This window comes from Felis catus, chromosome B4 (genome assembly GCF_018350175.1).
Source record: "Felis catus isolate Fca126 chromosome B4, F.catus_Fca126_mat1.0, whole genome shotgun sequence".
NCBI lineage: Eukaryota > Metazoa > Chordata > Mammalia > Carnivora > Felidae > Felis > Felis catus.
Genome location: NC_058374.1, coordinates 80,486,017 through 80,513,955, shown reverse-complemented (window position 1 = coordinate 80,513,955; position 27,939 = coordinate 80,486,017). Strand labels below are relative to the sequence as shown.

Sequence of the window (27,939 nt, the reverse complement as noted above, 5' to 3'; positions counted from 1 at the left end):
CGGGGTTGTTTCCACGGGGAACAGAGGAAGCGATTATTAATTTTCAATTGGTGGAGAAGAGACCACGTGATATTCGTGGGCCTGATTTAGCGCTTTAATCCGCACTCCCTTCAGGGGGCGCTGTGTCTCCTTAGCCCTTAACACTGGACAGCTCGTGACGGAATCGCACCGGAATCCCCAGTCCAAGAGCCACATATTAGGTAGGCCCTTGATATCCAAGGTTGCTTTAGCAAACACTGCTAGCTCTTCCCTCAGACTCGCTGAGTGCAGCATCCTCACCGGAAATCTGCACAACCACAGAGTAAAAGCCAAGAGATGCCCAGTGTATTAAATAAAACGAGGCCGCTGGGAGTTAACTGCTACAGTAACAATTTCCCCAAGATGGAGTCCCAGGCTTTGCTGGGCCCAAGGAAGGACAAGAAGCCAATGAGTTTCTAAAAGTAGATTTTCTTTGACCGGACGTGAAACGGGATGTTAGAGCTTTGGACCCTAGAGAGGAGAGAGTAGGAGGGACAAAGGGGTAGAGGGTCCAGGATAAGGAAGGGTGTAGGGACAGGGTCTGCGGTTTTCCAGTAGGGACAAGCTGTTGCAAAATGAGAAAAGAGAAGTTTACTGAACGCAGGGATTTCACAATATGGAAAGGTTTTGATGAAGTCTAGCTTTCCCCTACCGCTAGGTTCCTTGGTCCTGACACCCCTTAGGTCAGGGACACCTATTGCCTTATCTCTACAGGGATTTTTTTCCCCCATTTCTGACAATTATGTTTTCAGGACCTCTCCAAGAAGAGCACCCAAAACTATCAGGAGTTTTTCTAATAATTTGAGCGTAGAGTCAGAGGGCCTAAGAGAAATGTATAGAACGATACAAACTATAGAGCTAACATACATGCTATGAAGGAAGGTATATGATTTTCTGGTCAAATCCCAGGGGACAAGCCTCACATCTGGAGAAAGTAAGGGCTTAGGCTTTATCTGTTCCAAATGTCCAAATGGGGAGTTATTCAGATATTTAGTTAGCATTGTGCCTGGCATCACAAGGTTGTCCTTAGCTTGGCAGCTTAATGATAAAACTAACATTTGGGGTGCCCAAGTGGCTCAGTGGGTTAAGCATCTGACTCTTGATTTTGGCTCAGGTCATGATCTCACGGTTGGTGAGTTTGAGTCCCTCGTGGGGCTCTGCAGTGTCAGTGCTTAGGATTCTCTCTCTCTCTCTCTCTCCTCTCTCTCTGCCCCTCCCATGTTCACACGCATACACTCTCTCTCTCTCACAATAAATTAATTAATTTTTAAAAAAATGAACATTTAATGACCATCTACTATGTGCTAGTCACCTGCTAAGTCTTTGAATACATTATTTAATATTTTTAGAAAAGCTTTATGAAGTAGATGAAATTTATTCCCATTTTATAGATGAGAAAAGTAGAGTTTGGAGCAATTCAATAATCGACTTAAGGCCATACAGTGATTAATTGACCACCATACATTCTAACATAGGAGGTCTGGTTCTAAAACCATGTTCTTAGCTACAATCCACTCTTCTGATTTGTGGTACGAGCCTCTTGTGTATTCCATTCCTACCTGAGGTTCCTTACACCAGTGCTAGATGTTCTATAAGGCCATGAGGAGGAAAAGTGGGGGAGGGGGCTCCTTTTTCTTTAACAGAGTAACTGACAAATTTTAACAGTCAGACATTGTTCCAAAAGATGGCTCATTCTTTTCTTTCCAGGCTATTACGTGACTGTGCTGTAGAGGGAAGACAACTGGCTGGATAGGAGACGTTAATTCTTGTAGTGACTTAATAAGTAGGAGATTTCTGGGGCACCTGGATGGCTCCGTCGATAGAGTGTGCGGCTCTTGGTCTCAGGGTTGTGAGTTTGAGCCCCACGTTAGGGACAGAGATTACTTAAAAATAAAATTTCTGGGAGCACCGGGTAGCTCAGTAGGTTAAGCGATCAACTCTTGATTTCGGCTCGGGTCATGATCTCATGGTTCATGAGTTCAAGCTCCACACTGGGCTCTGCACTGACAGTGTGGAGCCTACTTGGGGTTCCTGTCTCCCTCTCTCTTTGCCCCTCCGGTGCATGCACTCTCTCTCTCTCTCAAAAATAAATGAATAAAATGTTTAAAAAATAAAAAATAAAATAAATAAAATAAAATCTTTGGGGCACCTGGGTGGTTCAGTTGGTTAAGCATCCAACTCTTGATCTCACCTTAAGTCTTGATCTCACGGTCATGAGTTCAAACCACGTTGAGCTCTACGCTGGGCATGAAGCTTACTTAAATAAAAAGTTTTTTTAATCTTAAAAAAAATAATTGCGAGACTTCCATGTAAGTCATTGTACCCTCTCTGGACTATAGATGCCACTTCTGGAAAAATGGGGAGGCTCAGACCAGAGATTTTTTTTTTTTTTTTTTTTTTTTTTTTGAGGATGCCTGGCTAGATCGGTTGGTAGAGTATGTGAATCTTGATCTCAGGATCATGAGTTTGAGCCCCATGTTGGGAGTCTTTAAAAAATTAATTCTTTTATTTTTATTTCTTTTTAAAGATTTTTTTTTTATTTGTAAATCATCTCTACTCCCAACATGGGGCTCAAAGTCAGGACCTCAAGATCAAGAGTTGCACACTGTACTGATTGAGCCATCCAGGTACAGCCCACCAGAGATTTCTAGGGCCCTATCTGCAGTTAAAGTTCTATGATCATTCCTGGTCCTTTTGCTTCCACCTCCCCTTCACCTATAAAACCTCTAGAATCAATCAAATAGGAAATGCATACATCCCTCGCCGCCCCCCCCCATAAATATACACACACATAATATAAAATCATGTATATACGATTATAAACAATTTATTAAAAATGTATGGGAGGGGTGACTGGCTGGCTTAGTCAGTGGAGCATGTGACTCTTGATCTCAGGGTTGGTTGTGAGTTCAAGACCCACATTGGGTGTAGAGATTATTTAAAAATAAAATCTTTAAAAAAAATTTAAAAATAAAAATAAAATCTTTAAAAGAAAGGGGGGGGGATAGAGAAAAAGACTGGAAGAAAATATATCAAAATGTAACTGGTGGTATTTTTGAACTGCTAGGACTTTTTTCAATGTTTCTATATTTTCCGCGTGTTCTAAAATGTGTGAGTGCTGGGGCGCCTGGGTGGCTCAGTAAGTTGAGCACCGGACTCTTGATTTCAGCTCAGATCATAATCCCAGGGTCTTGGAGCTGAGCGCTGTGCTGAGCTCTGAGCTGAGTGTGGAGCCTGCTTAAGATTCTATCTCTCCCTCTGCCCCTCTCCCCTGCTTGAATGAATTCTCTCTCTCTCTCTCTCTCTCTCTCTCTCTCTCTCTCTCTCTCTTTCTCTCTCTCCCTCCCTCCCTCCCTCCCTCCCTCCCTAGAATAGTAAATGAAGGGGCTCCTTGGTGGCTCAGTCAATTAAATGTCCAACTTCAGTCATCATCTCATGGTTTGTGGGTTCGAGCCCCACATCTGGTTCTGTGCTACAACTGAGAGCCTGGAGCCTGCTTCAGATTCTCTGTCTCCCTTTCTCTCTGCCTCTCACCCACTTGTGCTCTGCCTTTCTCTCTCTCAAAAATAGACATTAAAATTTTTTTAATATTTTAAACGAATAAATAGATAAAATTGTAAAGTATATGAGTGCTATTTTCAAAGGAGAAAAATAAGTTATTAAAAAAAGCTTTTAATAAGCTATTTTTTTTTTAAAGGTCAAGAATGACGAAGGGAGAGCTTTTTTTTTTCAACGTTTATTTATTTATTTTTTTTGGGGGGGGGGACAGAGAGAGACAGAGCATGAATGGGGGAGGGGCAGAGAGAGGGAGACACAGAATCGGAAACAGGCTCCAGGCTCTGAGCCATCAGCCCAGAGCCTGACGCGGGGCTCGAACTCACGGACCGTGAGATCGTGACCTGAGCTGAAGTTGGACGCTTAACCAACTGTGCCACCCAGGCGCCCCATTAATAAGCTATTTTTTAAAGGACAAAATCAGCTTCTTCCCATGAAGCCTTCTCTGAAGTTCCCAAGTGGAGTTAGATGCCTCCTCTTTGTTGACATTGTCGACTCTAGTCATAGCCATGCTATAACACATGGATCTAACCATGTTATAATACATCGATCTAACTCACTAGACTTACCATCTGTGTCCCATTCGTTTTATTTCTTTAGCACCCTAACCTTCAAATGGTAACACTCAAACAGTGTTTCCTGAATGGGATGAACATTGGTGAAAATGCAAGATACAAAGACGAATGAACAGTGTCAAAGGGAAGTTTAGGATTAAAAGACAAGGACCACAGATATTAAGAAGGGAGTGATCCCTCAGGATTGGTTGGGGAAGGTGGTCAAGGTCTGAGAGAAGAGGAGGTATTGAGTTAGGCCCGCCATGACTGAAATGCCAGGTAGAGTTTGCTATGAATAAAGGTATAGAGGTTGGGATGTACAAGAAATCTGTTTTTTTTTTCTTTTTCTTTTCCAATTGTAAAACAAAGTAAGATGTTTTTATTTATTTGACACATAGCATAAATTTTACCATTTTAACCATTTTTAGGTGCACAGTCTGTGACATTAAGTACATGAACATTGTTGTGCAACCATCACCACCATCCAGCTCCAGAACTTTTTCATCATCCGAAACTCAAACTGTACCCATTAAACAACTCCCCATTCACCCCTCCCCACCACCAGCCTTTGGTAACCACTATTCTACTGTTCTGTCTCTATGAATTTGACTATTCCAGTACCTTCTATAAGTAGAATCATATAATATTTGTCCCTTTGTGTCTGGCCTCTTTCACTCAGCATAATGTCTTCATGGTTGTGTAAGAAATGTTTGAGGGATTGACTTGATGGCACAGGGGATTCAAATGAAGGAATACAGAGAGGACGGAGAGAAAACTGGAAAGGCACTTTGTGGCCAGATTGTGAAATGCCTTGAATGCAAACCTAGGTAGCTGCTATAGTGCGACCAGATGATTGTGGGAGTTGGAACCGTGACACTCTCTTGGAAACTATAATGGTGATATTCTGTAAAGTAAACACAAGTACATCCTCACCTAGAGAAATAAAAACATACCCCAATATGCAGTGATACATATACAAGAATGCTGATTGCATCATTGTTTACAATGGCGAGAAATAATATTATTGTGTATAAATAAGGGAATAGTTGAATAAGTTATTGTACATCCAGACTGTGGAATAATATGCAACTAATAAAAAATTATGTTCTAGCTGTATGCGTTAACCTGGAGAAGTAGTAGTGACATGCTGAATGAAAAATGTAAGTTGCAGAGGGATTTATGAGGTATGATTGCATTTTTTAATTAAAGAAAATAAGACTCTAATCATGAATAACTATGTTTGTAAATGATTCTATCCTATCCTATCCTATCCTATTCTATTCTATTCATTCAACAAATATTTATTGAATGCCAGCTGAGGGCCAGCCACTCACTCTAGGCACTGGGGATATAGCAGTGAACAAAACAAGTATCCCTACCCTCATGGAACTTGCATTCTAGTTGGGGAACAGGAGCAGACAACAACCAAAGAAACAAGAAAACTGTCTAGGAGTTTAGGTGGTGATAGGTGTTAGGGAGAAATTGAAACTAAAGAGGAGGCTAGGGGGCCATTCTGCTCTGTGGCACAATTTGGAGCCCTACCGTTCACAATGGGGAGAAATGAGGACAGGAAGTTCAGTCAAGGAAGACCTCACTAAGAAGATATTTGATAAAAGATCTGAAAGGAGTAAGGGAATGAATGATGTTCATATCTGGGGGAAGAGCACTCTAATCAGAGAGAACATAGAGGTGGGGAAGCCTTGGCTGGCTCAGTTGGTGGAGTATACAACTCTTAATCTTTGGGGTTGTGAGTTCAAGTCCCACGTTGGGCGTAGAGATTACTCAAAAATAAAATCTAAAAAAAAAGGAGAGAGCATAACATAGGGGGAAATGTGGAAGAAAAGCATTAACATAGGTCACCCTAGGGGCACCTGGCTGGCTAAGTCGGTAAAGTATGTAACTCTTGATCTCAGGTTCATGAGTTCCAACCCCGACTCAGGTACAGAGATTACACAGATACATACATACGTACATAAATAGCACATATTTTTAAAAAAGAAAAGAAAACTAAATCTAAATCTATATATATTACCCTAGAGGGTGAGATGGAAAGTGTGGATTATTAAATAGTTTTTCTTCGTATATGTTGGTATTGTTGGACTTTGTTACAACAAGCGTGTGTTTATAATTAAAAACGAATGAAGGAAAAAAAACGAATGAAGAAAAAGTATATCAAAGTGGGGATAAAGTTGGAAGGATTAAATGAGGTAATATGTGTAAAAAATATATGTAAACTGTTACATGCTCTGCCATTGTTATTTATTATCTTAAAAATAGTTAAAACCCACTGAACACTTCTGAGCAGAGGCATGAGATTACAGAAGCAATTTTTTAAATTGAAGCAAAATCATAAACACAACATTAACCACTTTAAAGTGTACAATTCAGTGGTATTAGGTACATTCACAATATGCAACCACCACCTCTATCTAGGTCCAAAACATTTTCATTGCCCCCCCAAAAATACCTGGTACCCATAAAGAAGGCACTCCCAATTTTCCCTTCCCTCCAGATCCTGGCAACCACCAATTTGCTTTCTATCTCTGTAGATACTTCAGACAAATGGAATCATACCGTATTTTACCTTTTGTATTTGGCTTCTTTCACTTAGCATAACATTTCCAAGATGCCTATATTTCTTAGCAAGTATCAGTATTCCATTTCTTGTCAGGGCCTTGTAATGTTCCATTGTTCAACATACACTGTTCTGTTTATCAACTGATGGACATTTGGGTTCTTTCCACCTTCTGCCTATTATAGATGGAATAGTAGTGCTATGGACATTCATGTAACAAACATTCCAGTACCTATTTTCAGTTCTTTTGCTTAAATGCCTCAGAATGGAATTGCTAGATCATATATTAATTCTCTGCGTGACTTTTTCAAAAAAATTTTTTAATGTTTATTTCTTTTTGAGAGAGAGAGAGCAAGTAGGGGAGGCACAGAGAGAGAGGGAGACACAGAATCCGAAGCAGGCTCCAGGCTCTGAGCTGTCAGTACAGAGTCCGACACGGGGCTCAAATCCACAAACTATGAGATCATGACCTGAGCTGAAATCGACGCCTAACCGACTGAGCCACCGGGGCACCCCTCTGTGTGACTTTTTGAGGACCCACCGAGCAATTTTCCACAGCAGGTGTACCATCTTCCTTTCCAAGGTATAATGTCTCCACATTATAACTAACATTTTCTGTTTTCCATTTTTGTTGTTGTTTTGAATGACCATCCTAGTTGCTATGGAGTGGTATTTCATTGTGGTTTTGATTTCCTTAAAGACAAATGATGTGAGCATCTTTTCATGTACTCGCTGGCCATTTGTAAATCTTTTTTGGAGAAATGTTTATTCAAGTAATTTACCCATTATTTATTTATCTACTTTTTTAATGTTTATTTATTTTTTGAGAGAGAGAGACAGAGTGGGAGCAGGGGAGGGGCAGAGAGAGAGGGAGACACAGAATCTGAAGCAAGCTGTCAGCACAGAGCTGGTCGCAGGGCTCGAACTCACAGACTGAGAGATCTTGACTTGAGCTGGAGTCAGAAGCCCAACGGACTGAGCCACCCAGGTGCCCCTTTTTACCCATTTTTTAAATTGGGCTGTTTGTCTTTCTGTTCTTGAGCTCTAAGAGTTCTTTTTTTTTTTTTTTTTTTAATTTTTTTTTTCAAAGTTTATTTATTTTTGGGATAGAGAGAGACAGAGCTTGAACGGGGGAGGGGCAGGGAGAGAGGGAGACACAGAATCGGAAACAGGCTCCAGGCTCTGAGCCATCAGCCCAGAGCCCGACGCGGGGCTTGAACTCACGGACCATGAGATCGTGACCTGGCTGAAGTCGGACGCCTAACCGACTGCACCACCCAGGTGCCCCTAAGAGTTCTTTATATACTCTGGATACTAGGCCATTATCAGACATATGAATTGCAAGTATTTTTTCCTATTTTGTAGGCTGCATGGAAGAAATTTTCAGATATTTAATTTGATGGGCACCTGGGCAGCTCAGTCTGTTAAGTGTCTGACTCTTGATTTCAGCTCAGGCGGTGATGTCACGGCTCTCAAGACTTGAGTGGGGCTCTGTGCTTGCACCAAGGGGCCTGCTTGGGATTCTCTCTGTCTCCCACTCTCTGCCCCTCCCCCTCTCGTGCTCCCGCGTGCGCGCTCTCTCTCTCTCTCTCCCTCCCTTTCTCTCTCTGTCTCTCAAAATAAATAAACATTAAAAACAAAGATAATTAGGGGTACCTGGGTGGCTCAGTCGGTTGAGCGTCCGACTTCCGCTCAGGTCATGATCTGGCGGTTTGTGAGTTCGAGCCCCGCGGCGGACTCTGTGCTGACAGCTGGGAGCCTGGAGCCTGCTTCTGATTCTGTGTCTCCTTCTCTCTCTGCCCAACCCCCGCTTGTGCTGTCTCTCTCTCTGTCTCTCAAAAATAAATAAATAAATGTAAAAAAATTTAAAGAAAAAAACAGAAACAAAGATAATTCATTTGACAACTGCATGTGCAGGAAGGGGTCGAGGAGAGATGAAGGGCAAAAAGAGCAACTAGGAAACCACTGTAGTTCTTCAGTTTGCAGTGAGCACAGAACAGTAACAGTGGGAAAATACCCCCTAAAGACTGTGTACCACAAGTGAAATTAGGAAAAGCCAAAGTGTAATGGATGAGATCAGCCATATGTAGAAGTAGCAAATGAACTGGTGTCGTTTTCAGGAAAGCATAATTCTATCAATATATCTAAAGCTCTACAGCCTAATCACTTAAAGTAGAATGGCTGGAGCCCTAACACAATCAAACCCTAACCTAATCAATTATAATAAAATGGCTGAAGTGAACATAAACAGAATCAATTATATTAGCTTGGCTGGAGCTAAAACCCAATCAATTGAATTGTACCTTGTCTTCACAAAAGGGGGAGATAATCTTCATAGGATTCCCCCTCCCCAACCAAAAAAAAAAAAAAAATGTCAATATTTCTCCAGTAACAGGGAAGAAGATTTCCTGTTCTGCCTCAAGGATGTACAACTACATGGATGTAGTTGTATTAGCCATTAAAATTATCCAAAAATTCACTTGTTCACCAAGAAACCATCTAGTTATAATGTTTGATTTCCAAACTTGTCAAGTATTTTGATTGGTCAAGAGGATTGTCTAGGCCACCGTAAGTCATATGCGGGACATTAAATCAACCATATGGCTTATACTTCATGCTCTTTTAAGTTTGGTCAGCATAAATGAGTTCTAAGATGAATTGATGGGCCAAAATCAACTTCTGGGCATTCAAGCTGAGGCCCAGATCCTCTTAAAGAAGAAAAATCAACAATGTTTCTATCTCTTGTCACTCTAACATCAACCCAAGTGTGGAAGGAGCCTTACTTTGTGTACTTGGAGAGGTAGTGAGAGGAGTTTCTCTTGTTTGGTTTTTCCATTTTAGAGTGGAACAGAGATTTGGAAAACACTTCAGGTCACCTTGGGCCACACAGAGTTCACCCAGACTAGGTGCTAAACACTTCATCCAACTCCCAGCCCAGGGCTTGCTCTGCCTCTTGCTAAAGCAATCACCTATTGTTTCTACAGAATGCAAAACAGCACAAACACTGGTAATCACTGACAGAAGAGTGTCAGCAGCCATTGCTGGTGACTTGCAGGTGTGAGCACATTCCCTCCACAAGATGACTAGTGAAGACACCTCAAGCCTTGGGTGCTCAGTGGAGGCACCTCCTGACAGTGAAGCAGGTCTTGGGGAGACAAGAGAAGGCAGTAGTCTCTTTCTGACCTAACAGCAGTCTGGCTTTTTCTCTGAAGTGTGGGAGGTGTCTTACCAACACACAACTATGATGAAACTTAAGACCACAAAGAGGAAGCTTCCCGGGGTGATATAGCTGCTGTTTTCTTCCAAGAGAAAGGGTTGGGAATTCTACCTGGATGAATTCTTTTTTTTTTTTTAAGCTTTATTATTTTTTTTAATTTTTTTTAATGTTTATTTTTGAGAGAGAGAGACAGAGTGCGAGCAGGGGAGAGGCAGAGAGAGGGAGTCACAGAATCTGAAGCAGATTCCAGGCTCCCAGCTGTCAGCACAGAGCCCAAAGCAGGGCTCGAACTCACGAACGCCGAGATCATGACCTAAGCTGAAGTCAGACGCTTAACCGACTGAGCCACCCAGGCTCCCCCAAAGTTTTATTATTTATTTATTTTGAAAGAGTGCGAGCAGAGGAGGGGCAGAGAGAGAGAATCCCAAGCAGGCTCCACACCAGCAGTGGGGCTCGAACCCATGAACTGTGAGATTGTGCCCTGAACCAAAACCAAGAGTCAGACGCTTAACCGACAGAGTCACCCAGGCGCCCACCCCTACCTGGATGAACTCTTAGGACTGCCGCCTTGCAATTCAGCGCCCCCACCCCCCGAATTATTGTATGCCTCTTCCTCCGGACTGAAACCACATAGTCAGCTGTACAGAGAGCAACCTTGCTGTGTATGGTGCAGAATTTAATGTTAGCTATACATCAGAGGAATCGAATTTTCTCATCTTTTCACAGAGCTGAGAGGAGGTGGCTTTAGTTGGGAACAGGGATACTTCTTTCATCTTAATAAGGTAGAAGGCTCTCAGCATGTGGGAACGCGTGCAAGTAAGCTGGTGGATTTGGTATTAGAAAAATCAGACAATCCATCTAACTGCGCCTATTTTATCAATGAAATACGAGGCCAGGTCATCTGCTAAGAGGGAAGTGGAGGGGGTGTTGGAGATTTTAGAAGACAGAAGGTGTGAAATAGTTATTGAGCAGAGTAGAAATGAGAATTTACCAGGGAAATGTAGTATTGGGCAATGTTGAGTTTTGGGTGCATAAATTGAAAGTGATACAAGTCAGGGGTGCCTGGGTGACTCAGGCGGTTAAGCATCGGATTTGGGCTCAGGTCATGATCTCGCCGTCCGTGGTTTCCAGCCCTGCATCAGCTCTGTCCTGACAGCTCAGAGCCTAGAGCCTGCTTCGGATTTTGTGTCTCCCTCTCTCACTGCCCTCTCCCTGCTTGTGCTCTGTCTCTCTCATTCTTTTTTTTTTTTTTTTTTAACGTTTATTTATTTTTGAGACAGAGAGAGACAGAGCATGAACGGGGGACAGTCAGAGAGAGAGGGAGACACAGAATCTGAAACAGGCTCCAGGCTCTGAGCGGTCAGCACAGAGCCGGACATGGGGCTCGAACTCAGGACCGCAAGATCATGACCTGAGCCGAAGTCGGACGCTTAACCGACTGAGCCACCCAGGCGCCCCTGTCTCTCTCATTCTAAAAAATAAACATAAAAAAAATTTTTTTTAATACAAAGAAAAATAAAGTGATACAATTCAGCAAGAATCTGAGATTTTCTCTATCAATATTTAGCTGCCTAGGTATAGATGTGGAGAGGCTAAATTGTTGGATTTAACCAGAATTAATTTTTTTATTTCTTTTTTTAATTTTTTTTAACATTTATTTATTTATTTAATTTTTTTTCAACGTTTTTTATTTAGTTTTGGGACAGAGAGAGACAGAGCATGAACGGGGGAGGGGCCGAGAGAGAGAGACACAGAATCGGAAACAGGCTCCAGGCTCTGAGCCATCAGTCCAGAGCCCGACGCGGGGCTCGAACTCACGGACCGCGAGATCGTGACCTGGCTGAAGTCGGATGCTTAACCGACTGCGCCACCCAGGCGCCCCAACATTTATTTATTTTTGAGAGAGACAAAGACAGAATGAGAGCGGGTTAGGGGCAGAGAGAGAGAGAGGAAAAGACAGAATCCGAAGCAGCACAGAATCTGTGCTGACAGCTCAGAGCCCGATGCGGGACTCGAACCCACTAGCTGTGAGATCATGACCTGAGCTGAAGTCAGACACTCAACCGACTGAGCCATCCAGGCGCCCCAATTTTTTTTATTTCTTAAGTAATCTCTACACCCAGTATGGGACCCAAACTAACAACTCTGAGATCAAGAGTAGTATGCTCTACTGACTGAGCCAGTCAGGCTCCCCAGAATGGATTTTTTTTCTTCCCCAGGAAAGTTGAATGGAGGGGGAAAAAGGCAAAGAAGTTAACAGTGTCTGCAAGTTTATAGTTCTGGATATGAAGGGCAGTTGATGGATTATTTAAAGAATAAAATAAAGACATAGTACCAATGGTTTAGAGGTCCTTGAGGAAAAAGGGGTAATTGGGTGGGAGGAGTGGTGTTAGGGTATGAAAAGAAAAAGCAGAAAATGGTGCACAGAAGGTAAGTTACTTGGACATTTCAGATTTTATCTGAATTAAATTGTTCCAGCTTTCTTTTCTTCTCCAACCCTTGGTCTTTCCTTATTTCTTCTTTCCACCTCTCCTCCCACCAGAGAGTAAGAAACAATGAAGTCTGCTTTTCATTTCTTGTCCGGGTAACTGAGCTTCTGGCTCTCCACCAACCTCAGTCTGGATCTCTGTCTCTTTTCTTCTGTCCCTTCATTCTGGAAAAGGAAAGCTGATAGTTTGGGGAAGACAAGGCCAGGAGCCCTCCACCTTCCTCCTTGTGGGTGTCTCCTTCTCTGGCAAGTGATCTCTTTGGGGAAAATATGACCAGGATATACAGGTTACGAGCATGGTTTCAGCTGCAAACAGGGAGAACACACTTAAGAATTGCCAACAGGGAAAACGTGAGTCCCTAGTGTGAAGAACGGCTTTTTGGAAGAAGCTTTAAATACAAGAAAATTTTGGAAGGGGCCCAGAGGCACGGGGCAAATTAGGCAACTTTCACCCAGTGTCTCCCTGTGCTACATAAAGGTGAGCCCAGGCTCACCAAGGTGAAGAGAACCCCAGAATGTCCCCTCCTTGTCAGTTTTGGCCAAGATGGTCACTTCTAGAGACTGGAAGAAACTCAGTGAAGCCCTCTAAGTTTTCCCAGGGTAGGTCAACCCAAATTGGCCCAGGGTACTTGGAGGGAGGGGGCTATCTGAGAACTTTGATAGGCAACTAGCCTCCAGGCAGGGTGTGGGCCCTGAATCTCTTCATTAAGATCCATTCGGCTGTCCCAGAAAACGTCAGGAAACTTCCTCTCCACCCAAACCTCTTTTTACAACATTGGGGTTTCCATACAATGTAACTGGTCAAATCTAACAGGCTTTTCCCCCACAACTGTGCATTTGCATATATTGTTTCTTCTGCCCGGTATGTTGTCACTCATTTTTCTCCCTAGGAAATTCAGATTTTTCCATCTTTCAAGACTAGTTGAAAGGTTACCTCCTCTCCAAGGCCTTCCCTAAAATAGTTGCCCCTTTTCCTTCATTCCCCCCAAAATTAACTTACCTATCCTCACATCACTGGCCATATCCACTAATCTGTTTATACATGTGTCTGCACCATTAGACTGTGAGTGCCCAAAGGCAAAAATCACAACTTAGTTTTCTTGGTATCCTCCAAATTTAGCAACTTGGTAAGTACTCTAGAAATATTTGTTGATTGAGTGAGAGTATTTATGCTCAGAATTAGACACCTTGTATATATAAAAAAGACAAAACATGAAATGCAATCCTTCTCAATAAGATGTTTATCTACTAGTTAACAACAATTTAATGTAATAATTTAATTATTTAATAATAATATCAGATGTGCCACATACATATGTACCATTTAATAGTGCTCACTATATCCCAGGCACTGAATCACTGAATTAAACATATATACCTGGTTTTTAACTAATTTATTTTTCACAATAACATATAAGTATTGTTATTATCCCCCAAATTACTAGGTGGGTAAAATCAGGCTCAGAGAGATTAAATAATTTGCTTGAGATCTCAAAGTGATTGTCAGAGTGCAGGCGCTTCCAATTTCAAAATTCATGCTCTTAAAAAAAAGGGGGGTGGCGGGGGGCACCGGGGTGGCTCAGTCAGTTTAGTGTCTGACTTGGCTCAGTTCACCATCTCACAGTTCATGAGTTTGAGCGCAGAGCTGGCTTCAGATCCTCTGTCCCCCTCTTTCTCTGCCCCTCCCCCACTTGCCCGTATGTGTGCGCACGCGCGCTCTCTCTCTCTCTGAGAAATAAATAAACATTAAAAAATTTTTTTTATGTTTATTTATTTCTCAGACAGAGAGAGACAGAGCATGAGTGGGGGAGGGGCAGAGAGAGAGGGAGACAGAATCAGAAGCAGGCTCCAGGCTCTGAGCTGTCAGCACAGAGCCCGACGCGGGGCTCGAACTCACAAACCGTGAGATCATGACCTGAGCCGAAGTCAGTTGCTCAACCGACTGAGGCACCCCTTATAAATAAACATTTTTTTAAAATTTGGAGGGGGGGCGGCGCCTGGATGACTCAGTCGGTTAAGCGTCCAACTGTTGATTTTGGCTCAGGTCGTGATCTCACGATTCCTGAGATCAATCCCAGAATCAGGCTCTGCGCTGACAGTAAAGGAGGGACTTGCTTGGGATTCTCTCTCTCCCTCTCCCTCCGCCCCTCCCCTGTTCACACACTGTCTCTCTCAAAATAAATAAATAAACTTTTAAGAAAAAATTGGGGGGGTGCCTGGTTGGCTTGGTCAGAAGAGCATATGACTCTTGATCTTGGGGTTGTGAGTCCGGGCCCCACACTGGGTATAGAGATTACTTAAACAAATAAAAAATTTAGAAAACAAAATTTTAAAGGTTTTTTAAAAGTTTTTATTTGTTTAAGTAATCTCTACACCCAATATGGGGCTCAAATTCACGACCTCAAGTTCAAGAGTTGCATGCTTTTCCGCCTAAGCCAGCCAGGCGGGTGCCCCTTAAGATTTTAATTTAAGTAATCTCTACACCTAATGTGGGGATCAAACCCACAATCCCAAGATCAAGAGTCATGTGCTTCACTGACTGAGCCAGCCAGGTGCCCCTAAAATTCATGTTCTTAGTCTTAATGCTATAGTGCCTGAGTCAAGTTTTGTACAATACAGTTTATACCATCTCGATTACAGGGGAATATAATAAAGCACAAACTCATATACACAATAAAATATTAGAAAATAAAATATTTAGGGGCACCTGGGTGGCTCAGTCAATTGGGCATCTGACTCTTGGTTTTGGCTCAGGTCATGATCTCACGGTTTGTGAGTTGGAGCCCCGACTCTGGCTCCGTGTGGACCCTGCTTGGGATTCTCTCTCTCCCTCTCTCTCTGCTCCTCTCCCACTCACACACACACATACACTCTCTCTCTCAAAATAAATAAATAAACTTCAAAAATAAAATAAAATATTTAGGGGCACATGGATAGCTCAGTGGGTTAAACATCTCAGTTGGTTAAACATTCCAGGTCAGGTCATGATTTCAGGGTCGTGAGATCAAGCCCCAAATCAGGCTCTGGGCTGGGCATGGGGCCTGCTTCAGATTCTCTCTCTCTCCCCTCCCTTCCATCCCCCAGTTCATGCACTCTCAAAAGAAAGAAAGGAAGGAAGGAAGGAAGGAAGGAAGGAAGGAAGGAAGGAAGGAAGGAAGAGGAAGGGAAGAAAAGAAAAGAAAAGAAAAGAGAAAAGAAAAGAAAAGAAAAAAGAAAAGAAAAGAAAAGAAAAGATTTAGGGGCACCTGGGTGGCTCAGTCAGTTAAGCATCTGACTTTGGCTCAGGTCATGATCTCGCAGTTTGTGGGTTTGAGCCCCGCTTAGGGCTCTGTGCTGTCAGTTCAGAGCCTGGAGCCTGCTTCGGATTCTGTGTCTCCCTCTCTCGCTCTCTCTGCCCCTCCCCTACTCACGCTCTGTCTCTCTCTCTCTCAAAAATAAACATTAAAATTAAAAAAAAAAATAGGCATCAAGTCTTTCATCCTGTAAGGAGCAGAGGGTGGCACTTCCTAGGCAGCCCCGCCCCTGCAGAGGATTGCGACAGGGTGAGGTGGGGGTAGGGGTTTTGGGTTCCTGGAAGGTGGCTGAAGCCCATAAGGCTGGCCCTGTGCCCATCGTGTGGCTAAAACTGTCCCCGCCCAATAGTGCCGGTGGGAGAGCCATGGCCTGAGGGCTAGTTCCTGGAAGTCTAGCCACCACTCTCCCCAACCAACTGCTGCATCCTAGGCCTAGATGTCTCCCAGAGTCAGGCTGCCCACTGGCTGCCATTCTGTTCCAAGCATCTCTCCACAGGAGTGTGGCCTCCAGATGGGTCGGTCTTATTCCTCAAGCCCCCGAGGCCCTGCGGCCTCAGGCTTTGAAGCTTCCCTTTCCCGACCATAACAGACTCCAATTTCCTATTGATTCCTTTTCATCTTCCCAACAACACCACCAAATAGGTATTATCATCATTATCTCCATTTTTCAGGTGGGGAGACAAAGCTCAGAAAGGGTGGGCTGCCCCAAGGCACATCGCCCGGAAATGCCGACTTAAGCCCAGGCCTCAGGATTCAGGATCTGGTCCTCCTGCATTCTGCTAAGTGTCATGCTCACATCTCTTTGGAGGTTTAGAAGTGAGCCCTGGGGGTTATTCCTTCAGGGCTACTCTGGACTTATCTATTAGCCTTCACCCATTTGGGGTTCACGGCTAGGTTCTGCTATCAGGGCATAGCTCTTAGATGCTGGAGTCTGGGAACCTCAGTCTTACCCAACACCTTGGACCCATAAGCTCCAAGGTTTCTTGGTCTGAGAGTGGGACTCAGTCTCCCCTCAACTCCTGCCTGAGTCAATCCTCTAAGAATTCTTAACCACTGCAAAGCAACCTCCTCAAAGACAGTTTTATATGATCCTCACCCAAACTAGAACACAAGGAAGAAACCAATGGATGGTTTAGGAGATCTGGTTCTACTACCTGGGCCTCAGTTTACTTTAGTAAGAGGGGCCTCAACTATTCCGGGGTCCCAGACCCCCCATCCCTACCTCCCCCAGCCATCCGGGGTAACCGCCAGGCTCTGGTGCCTAGGATAACGCCCAGCCCTCCCCTCGCCTCCTGTGGCTGCCTCCCCTTTCCGTCTGTTGAGAGAGGAAGCCGGGGGGTGGCGGGTGCAGCCCTGCAGGGCACTGATAAAGGTCCAGGCCTGCCCCCGCCCCCTGGGGCCACTGCGGTCAGACCAGCAGGCAAGCAGGCAAGGCAGCCATCTCCCTCTGGGACCCATGGCCCTCCCCTGGTTCCACCTCTACTTACCCCGCCCCACTCGGGAAGCTGGTTGCATAACCCAGTGGGGTGTTTGGCAACATTGCTTGTGGCTTGACCTGATGCTGGTGGTGGTGTGCACATGCGTTGGAGTGAGGGTGGGGGGTGGATTCATCAGGGGTGACAAGTCAGCCTTCTGGGGATAGGTGAGCAGCATGGATGGAGGATGGTATAACAGTAAAGATCTGTTGCTATGTTTTTCTCCATGTTCTCTCTGCTACCTTTGCTGAAGGGGGAGAATCTTGAGATAGGAAACTCTCAGGTATCTTGCCTTGCCAAGCCACAGGCATGATCCAACCCATTCAGGCTCCTAATTCCCTGTTAATCGTAAATTAAGGCAAAGACTTAAGATAGAAGGTTGTTGACGTTGGGGACGCCCAGGCGGCTCAGTTGGTTAAGCATCTGACTCTTGATTTCAGCTCAGGTCATGATCTCACGGTTTGTGAGTTCAAGCTTGGCATCAGGCTCTGTGCTGATGGTGTGGAGCCTGCTTGGGATTCTCTCTCTCTCCCCCTCTCTCTCTGCCTCTCTCCGGCTCCCTGCTCATGGTCTCTGTCTCTCAAAATAAATACATAAACATTAAAAGAAGAAGAAGAAGGCCGTTGACTCTGGACATCAGGAATCTGAGAGGCAGAAGCTGAAGGAATCATTCCCACCCCTGAGGGCTGTAAAGGATGCTCTGGAGGCAGGACACAGCCTGGGAACAGCTGTAATGGCCTCTTCCTACAGGAGGAGAGTGGGGGAGAGGTGGGAGAGACACTTCTGTCTGGCCAGTCGCCTCAGTGAAGACTATCTGTTCACTCGGTTCGCTGTACATGATCGTGTCTGTTCCCCTGAAATAAGTAGGAAACTGCTTCCCTAGCTTGACTTTCAAGACTTTACAATCTAGCTCCGAACTTCCCAGGCTTCTCTTCCACTGCTCCTACCCCACACCCCACCCTAGTAGACCCAAAGTACTATTTCACATTTTATGCCTCTGTTCCTTCATACCTTTGCTTGGAACACCCTTCTCCCCCTCTCTGTCTGGTGAACCCCTAGTCATTCTCCACAGCCCAGCTCAATCGTCACCTCCTCTGTGAAGCCTTTCCTGAATTTCACAAAGCAGAAATTCGACTCCATGGCACTTTATTTTTTTTTTTCATTTTTTTTTTAACGTTTATTCATTTTTGAGAGACAGAGACAGAGTGTGAGCAGGGGAGAAAGCTGAGAGAGAGAGGGAGACACAGAATCCGAAGCGGACTCCAGGCTCCAAGCTGTCAGGACAGAGCCTGACGCAGGGCTCGAACTCACAAATGGCGAGATCATGACCTGAGGCAAAGTTGGACGCTTAACCAACTGAGCCACCTAGGCGCCCCCAGAGCACTTTATATAGACCTTTATTAGTGTCATTCCCCAACTAGACTGTGAGTGAGGACATAGACTATGTCTTATTCATCTTCGTGTTCCTGGAGTATAAAACATAGCAGACACTCAATAAATATTTGTTGAATGAATTAACGAGCGATGAGGCTTGTGTTATCCACAGTTGTATCTGCAATGCCACAACCGTGGCCTGAACCGGTAGTTTTCATTCAATAACTGTGTGTTGACTAGCTGTAACCTGATATCATTATTTAATCAGCCACCAGTGTGACTATCGCCACCCTTCATCCCCTCTGAGGGGCCAGAATAAGTATGCCACTGAGAGAGCTGTGTCTGAATGCCCAGATTCCAGGTATGTGACCCAGATTCACGGCCAGGTCATCAAGAGATTCCGGACCCACATGTGCCGTGCAATGAAGCCGTGGGTCCCCTCCTGTCCTACATAGATCACGCATGTAGAATCATCATCTCCTGGGCTAGAGATGGAATCCAAAGCATGTAACCATGGGTTTGGGGTGGGTGTTGATCAGTCCCACACACACAGGCTGCAAGAAGGATGCAAAGAAGCCGTATCAAACTGCCGCTTGAGTTGCTTGCTTGTGCTGTTGGCTGTGGAAGGTCCCTAAGGGAGAAGTGGGGTTGATGTAGAGCTGTAGGGGTGGGGAACACTTGGAGGAGGACTCCCAGCAGCTATGCGTTACCAAAGGAAACAGAACATTCCCATTATTTTAACAGTGAACAGGAGCCTATCAGAGGATGTTGGCTGGGTGCCAGCTCTGCCTTGGGGTGACACCTGTCTGCCTCCCACTCTTTGTTTCCAGTATAACTCGAACATTATAAGAAGAAAAAAACAGAGAAAAAGCCTCAGCTGCAGCTGTAAGGACTGAAGCTAGACATAGGAGGGACTTTCCTGACAGCTAAGAGTCAGTAAAAGTAAGCTAGGAGGAAGGAAGCCTCTTCTGGTCTCCAGAGAGAGATCTGTTTGGCCTGGGTCTTGGGGTTGTGTGTTGGAGGCCAAGGGATGATGGAGTGACTTCTGGGAGTACTTACTGGCCTCAGAAAGAGCTGCTGTGGGTGCTGGGGATGAACCTGATACCCTATACAGGTGTCCTGGGCTGTCCAGAGTATGCGGCTGCCATGTGTTCGGGTGCCCGGCCTGGCACCCAGGGCCCCCTTTAAGAGAGGTGAATAGTGTCCCTTCTGGGCGCCCCCACACACATCCAACTCCCCTCACACACTGACAACAAACCTGGCCAAGAAAGAGGCCTTTGTCCTAGGACATCTGAGGCTGCTGGGGGAGGGGAGAGGGCTACAGGTGAAAGGACACATCAAAGCAGCAACTGCCCCTCCTCCCCAAAAGAGCTCCCCTGCCTCTTTCCCAGAACCCAGGCTTTCCTTAAATAAAAGCAGCGCCCTCCATGCCCACCTGCCTAAGCAGCTGGGACACTAGACATCGGGTCCTTATCTTTCGCTGCCATCCACCTCGCTGTGACTCAGTTTCCCTGTCTCAGAGAGAGTCAAGAGGGCAGAAGGAAGGAGGTTGCGACCTGTATAAAGTTTAGAGGTCACTTTGGAGCGGGCTACCGGGTTGGAATTCATCCTGTGCATAGGAGAAACGCAGGCCTGGCGGGACTCCTGGGCTCAAAAGGAGGGCTGGGAGCCGCTGGGAACCGTGTGTGCCCCCGCTGGCCGGGGAACAAGGTGGGGGCGGGGTGTGGGCAGAAACCACACCGGGCTCAAGTTTCCTCTCTTGGCCAGAAGGGGCAGGAGGAGAGGAGGGCCACGGGGAAAGGGGAGGGTTGGAGGAAGGACGGAGAACTCAGGCCGAGGGCTTCACAGTGGAGGCTGGTGCGCCGCCCGGCGCTCTCCCTCCATACTCAGTGCTCAGTAATGGCCCGGGGGCGGGGCGCAGCCCTCCCCCGTTTTCAGAGGTAGCAGAGATCCTCACCCAGGAGGTGTCAGCCCAGGCCCAGCCTCCCCAGAGACAGCACCCCGGAGCCACATCTCTCTCCTCACTCTGCTTGGACCCTGCACAGGTGCCTGACGGGCGGGGTGGGAGGGGGATTTCAGTGGGATCCCCCGAGGGGCGAGCTGGGGAGGTGGAGGTGCAGAGGGAGAAAAGAACCAACTTTCCTCACGTCCCTAGGAGATCTCAGGGCTTCCCAGGCTGCCCTGGGTTTAGGAATTTGACATCTTTGAGAATTCATCTGGGAGAAGACCTTGATGGCTTCTGGAGCACTCTGAGAGGCTTGGGGTGAGAGGCTGTAGATGGGGACCAGGCAGGGGTCCTCCGAGGCACCTCTGAGGGGCTGAGGCAGAACCCTTTGGCAGGGGGCTGCCCCTGGAGAGCCGATAGACTCTCAGGTATATGGCACCGTCCTTCCCTACTCCCGTCCATCACTGCCCTGTCTGGCCAGCTGGGAAGATTTGGGGGAAGGTGAGGAATCGGAGACACCGGATGCCTGGATCGCTGCCAACCACGGCAGCAGGATGGAGTGGTGGGCGCAGGGCTGTTGAGGTCTTGCCTCCTTTGCCCCCCTCACTTCTCCCAGGCCCCCGGGGCAGTTAGAGATCAGCTGGAACCAGCAGGGAGAGGAAGGCATCTGGCCCCCAGTTCGGTTCCTTCAGACTGGAAATCTTAGCAGCTTGGGAAGTAGGAGGCAGGGTAGCCGTGGAACAGAAGAGGGGAGGTATCAGATCTGCTGGGGCTGGGATTCTCTCTAGTCATTGGCCCCCAAATGACCGGGGTTTGGTTTCTAGGGACTGAGTGAGGATAACAGAGACGTGTGCCTTTCTCCCCTGTTCCCATACACCTGTTTGAGTCATGTATGCCCTCAGGAGACTAATCCTCACTCTGAGCAAATCTCTCTCCCCTTTTCTTCCGTTCTGTTTCTCTATTTTACCTCTATGTGTCTCTCCCTCTTTTGGGATTCTTCTTAACCTCTCTAAATAGCTTGCTCGATTGCCTCTCCAACACCCCAGGTGTTGCTGATCCGTGCCCATTCTTTCACTGCTTCTGTTGACACCTGGAGAGGCGGGGTGGTCTAACAAGCCTCAGAACAGGATCCCAGAAGCAAGCACCCTCTCTATCTCTGTCTCCCCGTCAAGGCATCCCTTCCCAAATGGTCCTCATCTCGAATCCTTAAGCAGAAAGCTCCATATCATTCTGTGATCACTTTCCTGTGATAAGATCTTTCTGGGTAGGACCATCAGGATCACAGGAAGGAGGATGGATTAGAGTCCCTGAAGATGGCTTCAGTCCTACCTGATACATGTTGGTGGGGAGGAAGATGGCTGTGTGACCTCAAAGTGCAGGTGAAACTGGAAACTGGGAACTGTTTACTGTAAAGCAAAAGGGACACGGAGAGGCTCACTCTCCTTTCCCAGGATCTGTCCAGCTTCTGCGTCCTCTGTGATGTTCTGTTTGATCCAATTCTGACTACACCCTCCTCCCTGATCTGTATCACTAGCTGCCAGCCCGTCTTCCAGTCCCATCCTTAGAAAGGTAGGCTCCTAAGACCCAGAGGGGACTATGCCTGGTGTATAGACCACTACCAATCCCTGAGTATTTAGGGGAAAACATACTACTCCCCTTTGGCCTGGTACAAACTTGACGCGGCACCAGGGAGATGGTTGGAGCTGGTCCAGAGATTCTCATCAACTCCCTCTTCCCTGACCTCTTGCCTCCCCGAGGGACCCTTCTGGATTCTCATTTCCTTGTCTCAAAGGTGCAAGGCAGATAGAGCTCCTGGTCTTCATGAGAAGGGACTGATATCTAGTCTCAGAGACCAGGGCAGCCTAGAATCCAGCCTTGCCTGGGTCATGGGTTTGAAGCTAAGAGAAGTCTGGAGATCATTTGCCAGGTTCTTTTCTGGCTTTGTGTTCTTTCCTGTAAGTACATATGGCTGGACTAGTTGAGCATTTCTCAAGGTGGGGTGGGCTTCTGGCATCAGAAACACTAGGGCACTTGTTAAAATGCTGATTGCTGGGTACCTGCACCTATGAATTCAATTCAGTAGGTCTGGGATGGCTTGCAGGAAGGAGCCTGTGTTTTTACAAGTATGATGCATGAATGCAGTGCATCGTCCAGTTTTTGACTGCCTGAACTAGATGCCAGATACTGCCTCTCATAGCAAAGAGCTTCTAGGGTCCTGTTTCCATTTAATGGAAGAAACTGAATGGGGAAGTGATTTGGCCAAAGTCACATATTTGGAAGGCCATAGAACCTGGTCTCCTGCCTCCTAGGGCAGGATCTTTGAACTGCACCTAAGAGTCAGATCCAGGAAGATACAAGGAGGGAGAAGGTGGGGCGGAGGGGGGGGGCAGAGGGGGATGTGAAGGACTATGAGGCAAGAAGCATTGTCCCTGCCCCCTAAACCCCTAAACCCCTTCTCCATTCACTTTGCCTTTGGGCAATTTCCTCCAGAACCTGGGTGGGGGAGGGTGGGGTTCCGGTGTTGAAATGGCATCCTGGACAGACATAAACACCCCACCCACTTTGCCCACTGGCCAAGGGCCTGTGCCTACACCAGCTCCCAGCTCTGGGGATAGCACTGTAACAAAGAGGTGGGGGCAAGGGCTAGGGTAGATCCAGCTTTAAAAGGATAATTTGTAATTCTTGCTAATTTGGGGTAAGTCAAAGAGTGAATTCCATATTAGATAGCTGTGATAGGCCATCTTTGTGATGATCTAAGGTCATGTAATTTGAAGTCATCCAGTCCTATCCTCTGTCCTTTCAGAAGTTTCTCCCACCCCCTAGCCTGCCTGCCTTTACTTATATGGCAGGGGTAGGGTGCTGGGTCTGGCTCTAAGACATTGGGAGGCCCCTGCAAAATCTACTTGGAATCTCTTGCCAAAGGCAGAGAGAACAGATGCAGGGAGATGGGTGTTGGGAATAGGGAGGTAGGATGAGGAGAGGGGCAGATAAAGAGGAAGATGAAGGCAGGGGTGAGGGTTTGTTGAGAATGTTAAGCTGCCCACGCAGAAAGGGACCTCCGAGTTCAATTTATCCAACTCCCTGGTTTTATAAATGAGGAAACAGAAGCTCAGAGAAGTGCGATGGCCTTGCCCAACCTCACACTGCTGCTTTGTGGCTGACCAGCAGCTAGAGCCCACATCAAAGAAAGCGGGGGGGGGGGGGTGTGTGAAGGGGAGTGTGTATGTACGGCTCTAAAGGATATTCCCCAGAAGAGGAGAAAAGAGATTCCACAGAACTGACTGGCCAATATAGGATGTAGACCACCAATAGAGGACTGGAGTATGGACACACAAGAGTGGGATGGGAAGGGGTCTGAGAGGCCAGTATGGGCTAGCAGAGTTAGCTAGTATGTTCCAGACCTGAGCCTGTTATTTCCCAGGTTGGGTGTCACTCTCTGAATGGACATTATAGGATCTTGTTGAAAATCAATCTCATAAACTAGTAACGATGGTGAAAACATCAGCGCAGTTCTTGGTAGTTCTTAATAGGTCTCTGCTATGATTGTCCCTTTAGGAACCCTGGAAGCCTGGCTGTGTGGGTTGGGGTATGGCTGAGATGACCCTGCAGGGACATAGGACAGAGAGGTCCAGTGTCCCCAGAGACCATTCCTCCTCTGCTGCCTCCAGCTGATAAACCTCTTATCTGGCACGAGCAGGGGAGCCCAGAGCCAGGATAGGAGGAGAAGGCAGGGCTGCTATCAGCCACCAGGCCTGGGCCATATCTCGGAGAAGGGGAGGGGCTGTCTGCTTGGCTCTTCCCACAACACACTCCTTGGGGATCCCCAAGCACTTACTCTCATCTTGAGAACATGAGACAGAGGAGGAAAACTGAGGACAGAGGAGGAAAGCCAGAGTGATCCCTGATGTTGCCCCAGAACAAGGGAAAAAAACCAAACCAAAACAAACCAGAAGATGTGACTTCTGCCCTGCCCAGCGATACGGTTTTGGGGGAGTAAGAAGTAGGAGGAAGAGAAGGAGGCGTCTTGTCTGAAAAAGAAGGTGAAGCCCTACTGTGCTCCCAAAGGAACCGACTACAGCCACAGCAGGTGAGGCAGAGATCACACCGCAGACAAGCCTTTGCTTAAGGAGTTGGTTGATGAGGACAACATAATGGGGGGGGATGAGGCCTGTCCTTCTCTCAGGCGAGGCTGCAGGGAATTCTCCATGAAGGCAGGACAAAATTGCTGGGCACTCGAGGGGCCTTTTCTTTTCTTTTTTTTTTTTTTTTCTTTTTTCAAAGCCTGTTTCTCCTTTGCCACAGGTTGCAGGGGCCTTTTGGGCTTTGGGGACCCTGGACCAGGCCCTGGCCCAGTAGGATGCCCCCGTGTCCTCCCCAGCAGAGCAGGAACAGGGTGACACAGTTGCCCACTCTGGAGCTGGGCGAGATGGAACTGACCTGGCAAGAGATCATGTCCATCACTGAGCTGCAGGTGAGCGGGGCTGGGGGAACCTGGGGGAGGGAAGAGCAGAGAAGCAGGGAGGCTGGCTGGGACTAAGGCAGGGGACTGGAGCAAACAGGGAAGCTTCCAGGGACTGGAAAAGGAAGGGTCGGAGTAGGAGGGGGATCCGGATGAAAGACCAGAACATTAAGGGGAAAGGGGTGTAGAGGAGCAGGGGATAGGAGTGGCGGAAGAATCTGATTGGGGGGTGTAAGCGCTCCCAGCAGCCACTCTGCTCACATCATTCTACCCCACCTCCTGCCCCGCCTACCCTTTCTCACCTTCTTCCCTTCTGAACCCCCTCTCCTCCAATCCTGCCCATCTTCTTCCTTCATTTCCTCCCCTTGCCCTCAGATGCCGGGGCCCCTTTCCCTCAGGTAGTAGAGCAATAGTTCAGGGGCCTCGGGAAGGGGGGTGGTCAGACTATGACGGGGTCCTCGCCTCCTGCTAGTTGGACAAAGGGGTGTCTGTTGGCCTCACAATGATGCCTTTGTCCCCAGCTGGGCTGGAGCACGGTGGCTCCTCCATGTGGGTTGGGGGCTCTGTTTCCAGCATGTTCTCTCCTCCTCTCTGCACCTGGGCAGGGACAGAGGGACTGAAGAGGAGAGGGTAGAGCTAGCGCCAGCTCCCCAAGGTGCCTCTTGGCCCCCAGACCTGGCTCTGCCTGCCTCCCCACCCCCCCTTTTCTCCCCTGCCACTGTGCCTGGGTCCTCAGGATCTGCCCTAAGCCCTCCTCCCATGCAGCAGCTCCCTCTGCTGGGCACCCAGGGCATGACCAGGGTCTGAACTTGACCCTTTGACCCCAGATAACCATAGCAGGAAAGGCGTCTGAGGGGGTCATTATAGATAACCACTTCTTGTGTTCCTGAAGGAAATAAAGGAAGAGCAGCCATTTCAACCCAGTCAGAACTTCTGAAGAGGAGATTCCATGTTGTTGCAACATTAGATAGTCTTTTTTCTGAAGTTGGACTTAAGTGACTTTCATTCAAGTTTAAGCTGCTTTCTGCTTAAAATAACTACGCTGCAACCTTACAAGAAGCTTTGGGTGATTTTTTAGCACCTTTCTGTTCCCTTGTTATTATCTCACTGTGTCTTTCAGAAGGACCCAGCTTGATCCTGAGAGAGAGCTGGTTTCTCTTCCTCAGCCTGTCTCCAAAACTTCTTTATGGCTTTTCTTGCAGGGACTAAATGCTCCAAGTGAGACGTCGTTTGAGCCCCCTGCCCAGGCCCCATACCCTGGACCCCCACCGCCCCCAACTTACTGCCCCTGCTCAATCCACCCAGAAGCTGGCTTCTCCCTTCCTCCACCACCCTATGAGCTCCCAGCACCCACATCTCATGTCCCAGACCCCTCATACTCCTATGGCAACATGGCCATACCAGTCTCCAAGCCACTGACTCTCTCCGGTCTGCTCAGTGAGCCCCTCTCAGATCCTTTGGCTCTCCTGGACATTGGGCTGCCAGGGGGGCCCCCCAAGCCTCAAGAAGACCCAGAATCTGACTCAGGATTATCCCTCAACTATAGCGATGCTGAATCTCTTGAGCTGGAGGGGACAGAGGCTGGCCGACGGCGCGGCGAGTATGTAGAGATGTACCCGGTGGAGTACCCCTACTCACTTATGCCCAATTCCTTAGCCCACCCCAACTATGCCTTGCCACCTGCAGAGACCCCCTTAGCCTTAGAACCCTCCTCAGGCCCTGTGCGGGCCAAGTCCACTGCACGGGGGGAGGCGGGGAGTCGGGATGAGCGACGGGCCCTGGCCATGAAGATTCCCTTCCCGACGGACAAGATTGTCAACTTGCCGGTAGATGACTTTAATGAGCTGTTGGCGCGGTACCCACTGACGGAGAGCCAGCTGGCATTGGTCCGGGACATCCGACGGCGGGGTAAGAACAAGGTGGCCGCCCAGAACTGTCGCAAGAGAAAGTTGGAGACCATCGTGCAGTTGGAGCGGGAACTGGAGAGGCTGGGCAGCGAGCGGGAGCGGCTCCTCCGGGCCAGAGGGGAGGCCGACCGGACCCTGGAGGTCATGCGCCAACAGCTGACAGAGCTGTACTGTGACATTTTCCAGCACCTGCGGGATGAAGCCGGCAACAGCTACTCCCCTGAAGAGTATGCTTTGCAACAGGCCGCTGATGGGGCCATCTTCCTGGTGCCCCGGGGGACCAAGATGGAGGCCACAGACTGAGCTGGCCGAAGGGGTGGGACTGTGATGGAGATTTCCTTTAGTCCCTTCCGATCAAGGTACTCCCCAACCCTGAGGCCCAGAAGGAACTGGGTTCTCTAGACCAGAAGGGGACAGGGGGAAACCTGGCGTTTGGAGGGTCCACAGCGTGTCCAGGAAGGCTTGCCTTGAGACAAGCACGTGAGGGGAGGGTTGGAATCTCTTTGCCGTGATTCAGCTTCCCGGGGCTCCAACCTCCTCCTCTTGTTTGAGCTTTGATATATAAAGCGCTCTACACTAATAGCCTTCCACTGTGTCTTCCTTCTCGAGAGAGGGTGACGAGCTGAGCACTTCAAGTTCACCGCTTGGTGGTGATGGGGAGGGAACCCTGCCAGGCTCGTTTCTTTCCCCTACAGCTCTGTATGAGAGAGGTACGCAAGAAATTTGAGCTTGGGCAGTGTGGAGATCTACCTGCTTAATCTCCTTTTGCAGAGCCAGGGCCATGGATGATCTGAGGAAGCCCACCCTCCCTGGTGGCCCAGGATTCAGAGAGCTGAGATTGCGGCCCAAACTGACTGCACCCTCGGTGCAAGGTCTCTGAAGTTTAGGCCTCTCCTTTCCCAATCTTTGGAGCAACAGAAAAGCCTAGAATGCCCACAGGCCTTTTTCTTGTTCTCTCCCTGCTGTCTACTTCCGCAGGACTTCCTCATCATGATTGTGCCAGAGCTCTATTCAGAAGACTGAGATGGTCTTGATTGGAATGAGATAGTTTGATTGGCCATCAGAGTTTCAAGGGATTT

At 47.4% G+C, this 27,939-nt stretch overlaps 1 protein-coding gene and 1 long non-coding RNA gene across 9 annotated transcripts; one reads left to right on the top strand and one right to left on the bottom strand.

Moving 5' to 3' along the window:
- The first annotated feature begins 63 nt into the window (after window positions 1–63).
- NFE2 (nuclear factor, erythroid 2) lies at window positions 64–27,440 on the top strand. 8 transcript variants are annotated; one of them, XM_045061892.1, is made up of 6 exons: window positions 64–200; window positions 5,239–5,287; window positions 18,818–18,910; window positions 24,470–24,581; window positions 24,797–24,965; window positions 26,156–27,440. In XM_045061892.1, the coding sequence occupies exons 5-6, from the start codon at window positions 24,852–24,854 to the stop codon at window positions 27,161–27,163; spliced, it is 1,122 nt and encodes a 373-aa protein (XP_044917827.1). In that variant the 5' UTR covers window positions 64–200; window positions 5,239–5,287; window positions 18,818–18,910; window positions 24,470–24,581; window positions 24,797–24,851; the 3' UTR covers window positions 27,164–27,440. The 8 variants fall into 8 exon arrangements, with proteins under 8 accessions (XP_044917827.1, XP_044917828.1, XP_044917829.1 ...); XM_045061893.1 differs by having other exon boundaries at window positions 5,239–5,311; XM_045061894.1 differs by lacking the exons at window positions 64–200; window positions 5,239–5,287 and having other exon boundaries at window positions 18,512–18,910.
- LOC109501608 lies at window positions 12,351–25,596 on the bottom strand. The gene is made up of 3 exons (XR_002159797.3): window positions 25,256–25,596; window positions 21,824–21,900; window positions 12,351–12,572 (listed from the first exon to the last, which is right to left on the bottom strand). It is a non-coding gene; the product is annotated as an uncharacterized LOC109501608 (long non-coding RNA).
- Window positions 27,441–27,939: the final 499 nt, after the last annotated feature.

What these genes read in the sequence shown, in the direction of transcription:
- NFE2 (XM_045061892.1), top strand. Translation starts at nt 24,852, where the DNA reads ATGCCCCCGTGTCCTCCCCAGCAGAGCAGGAACAGGGTGACACAGTTG. An exon ending in TGTCCATCACTGAGCTGCAG is followed by an intron (nt 24,966 to 26,155) that starts GTGAGCGGGGCT and finishes CTTTTCTTGCAG; the next exon opens with GGACTAAATGCTCCAAGTGA.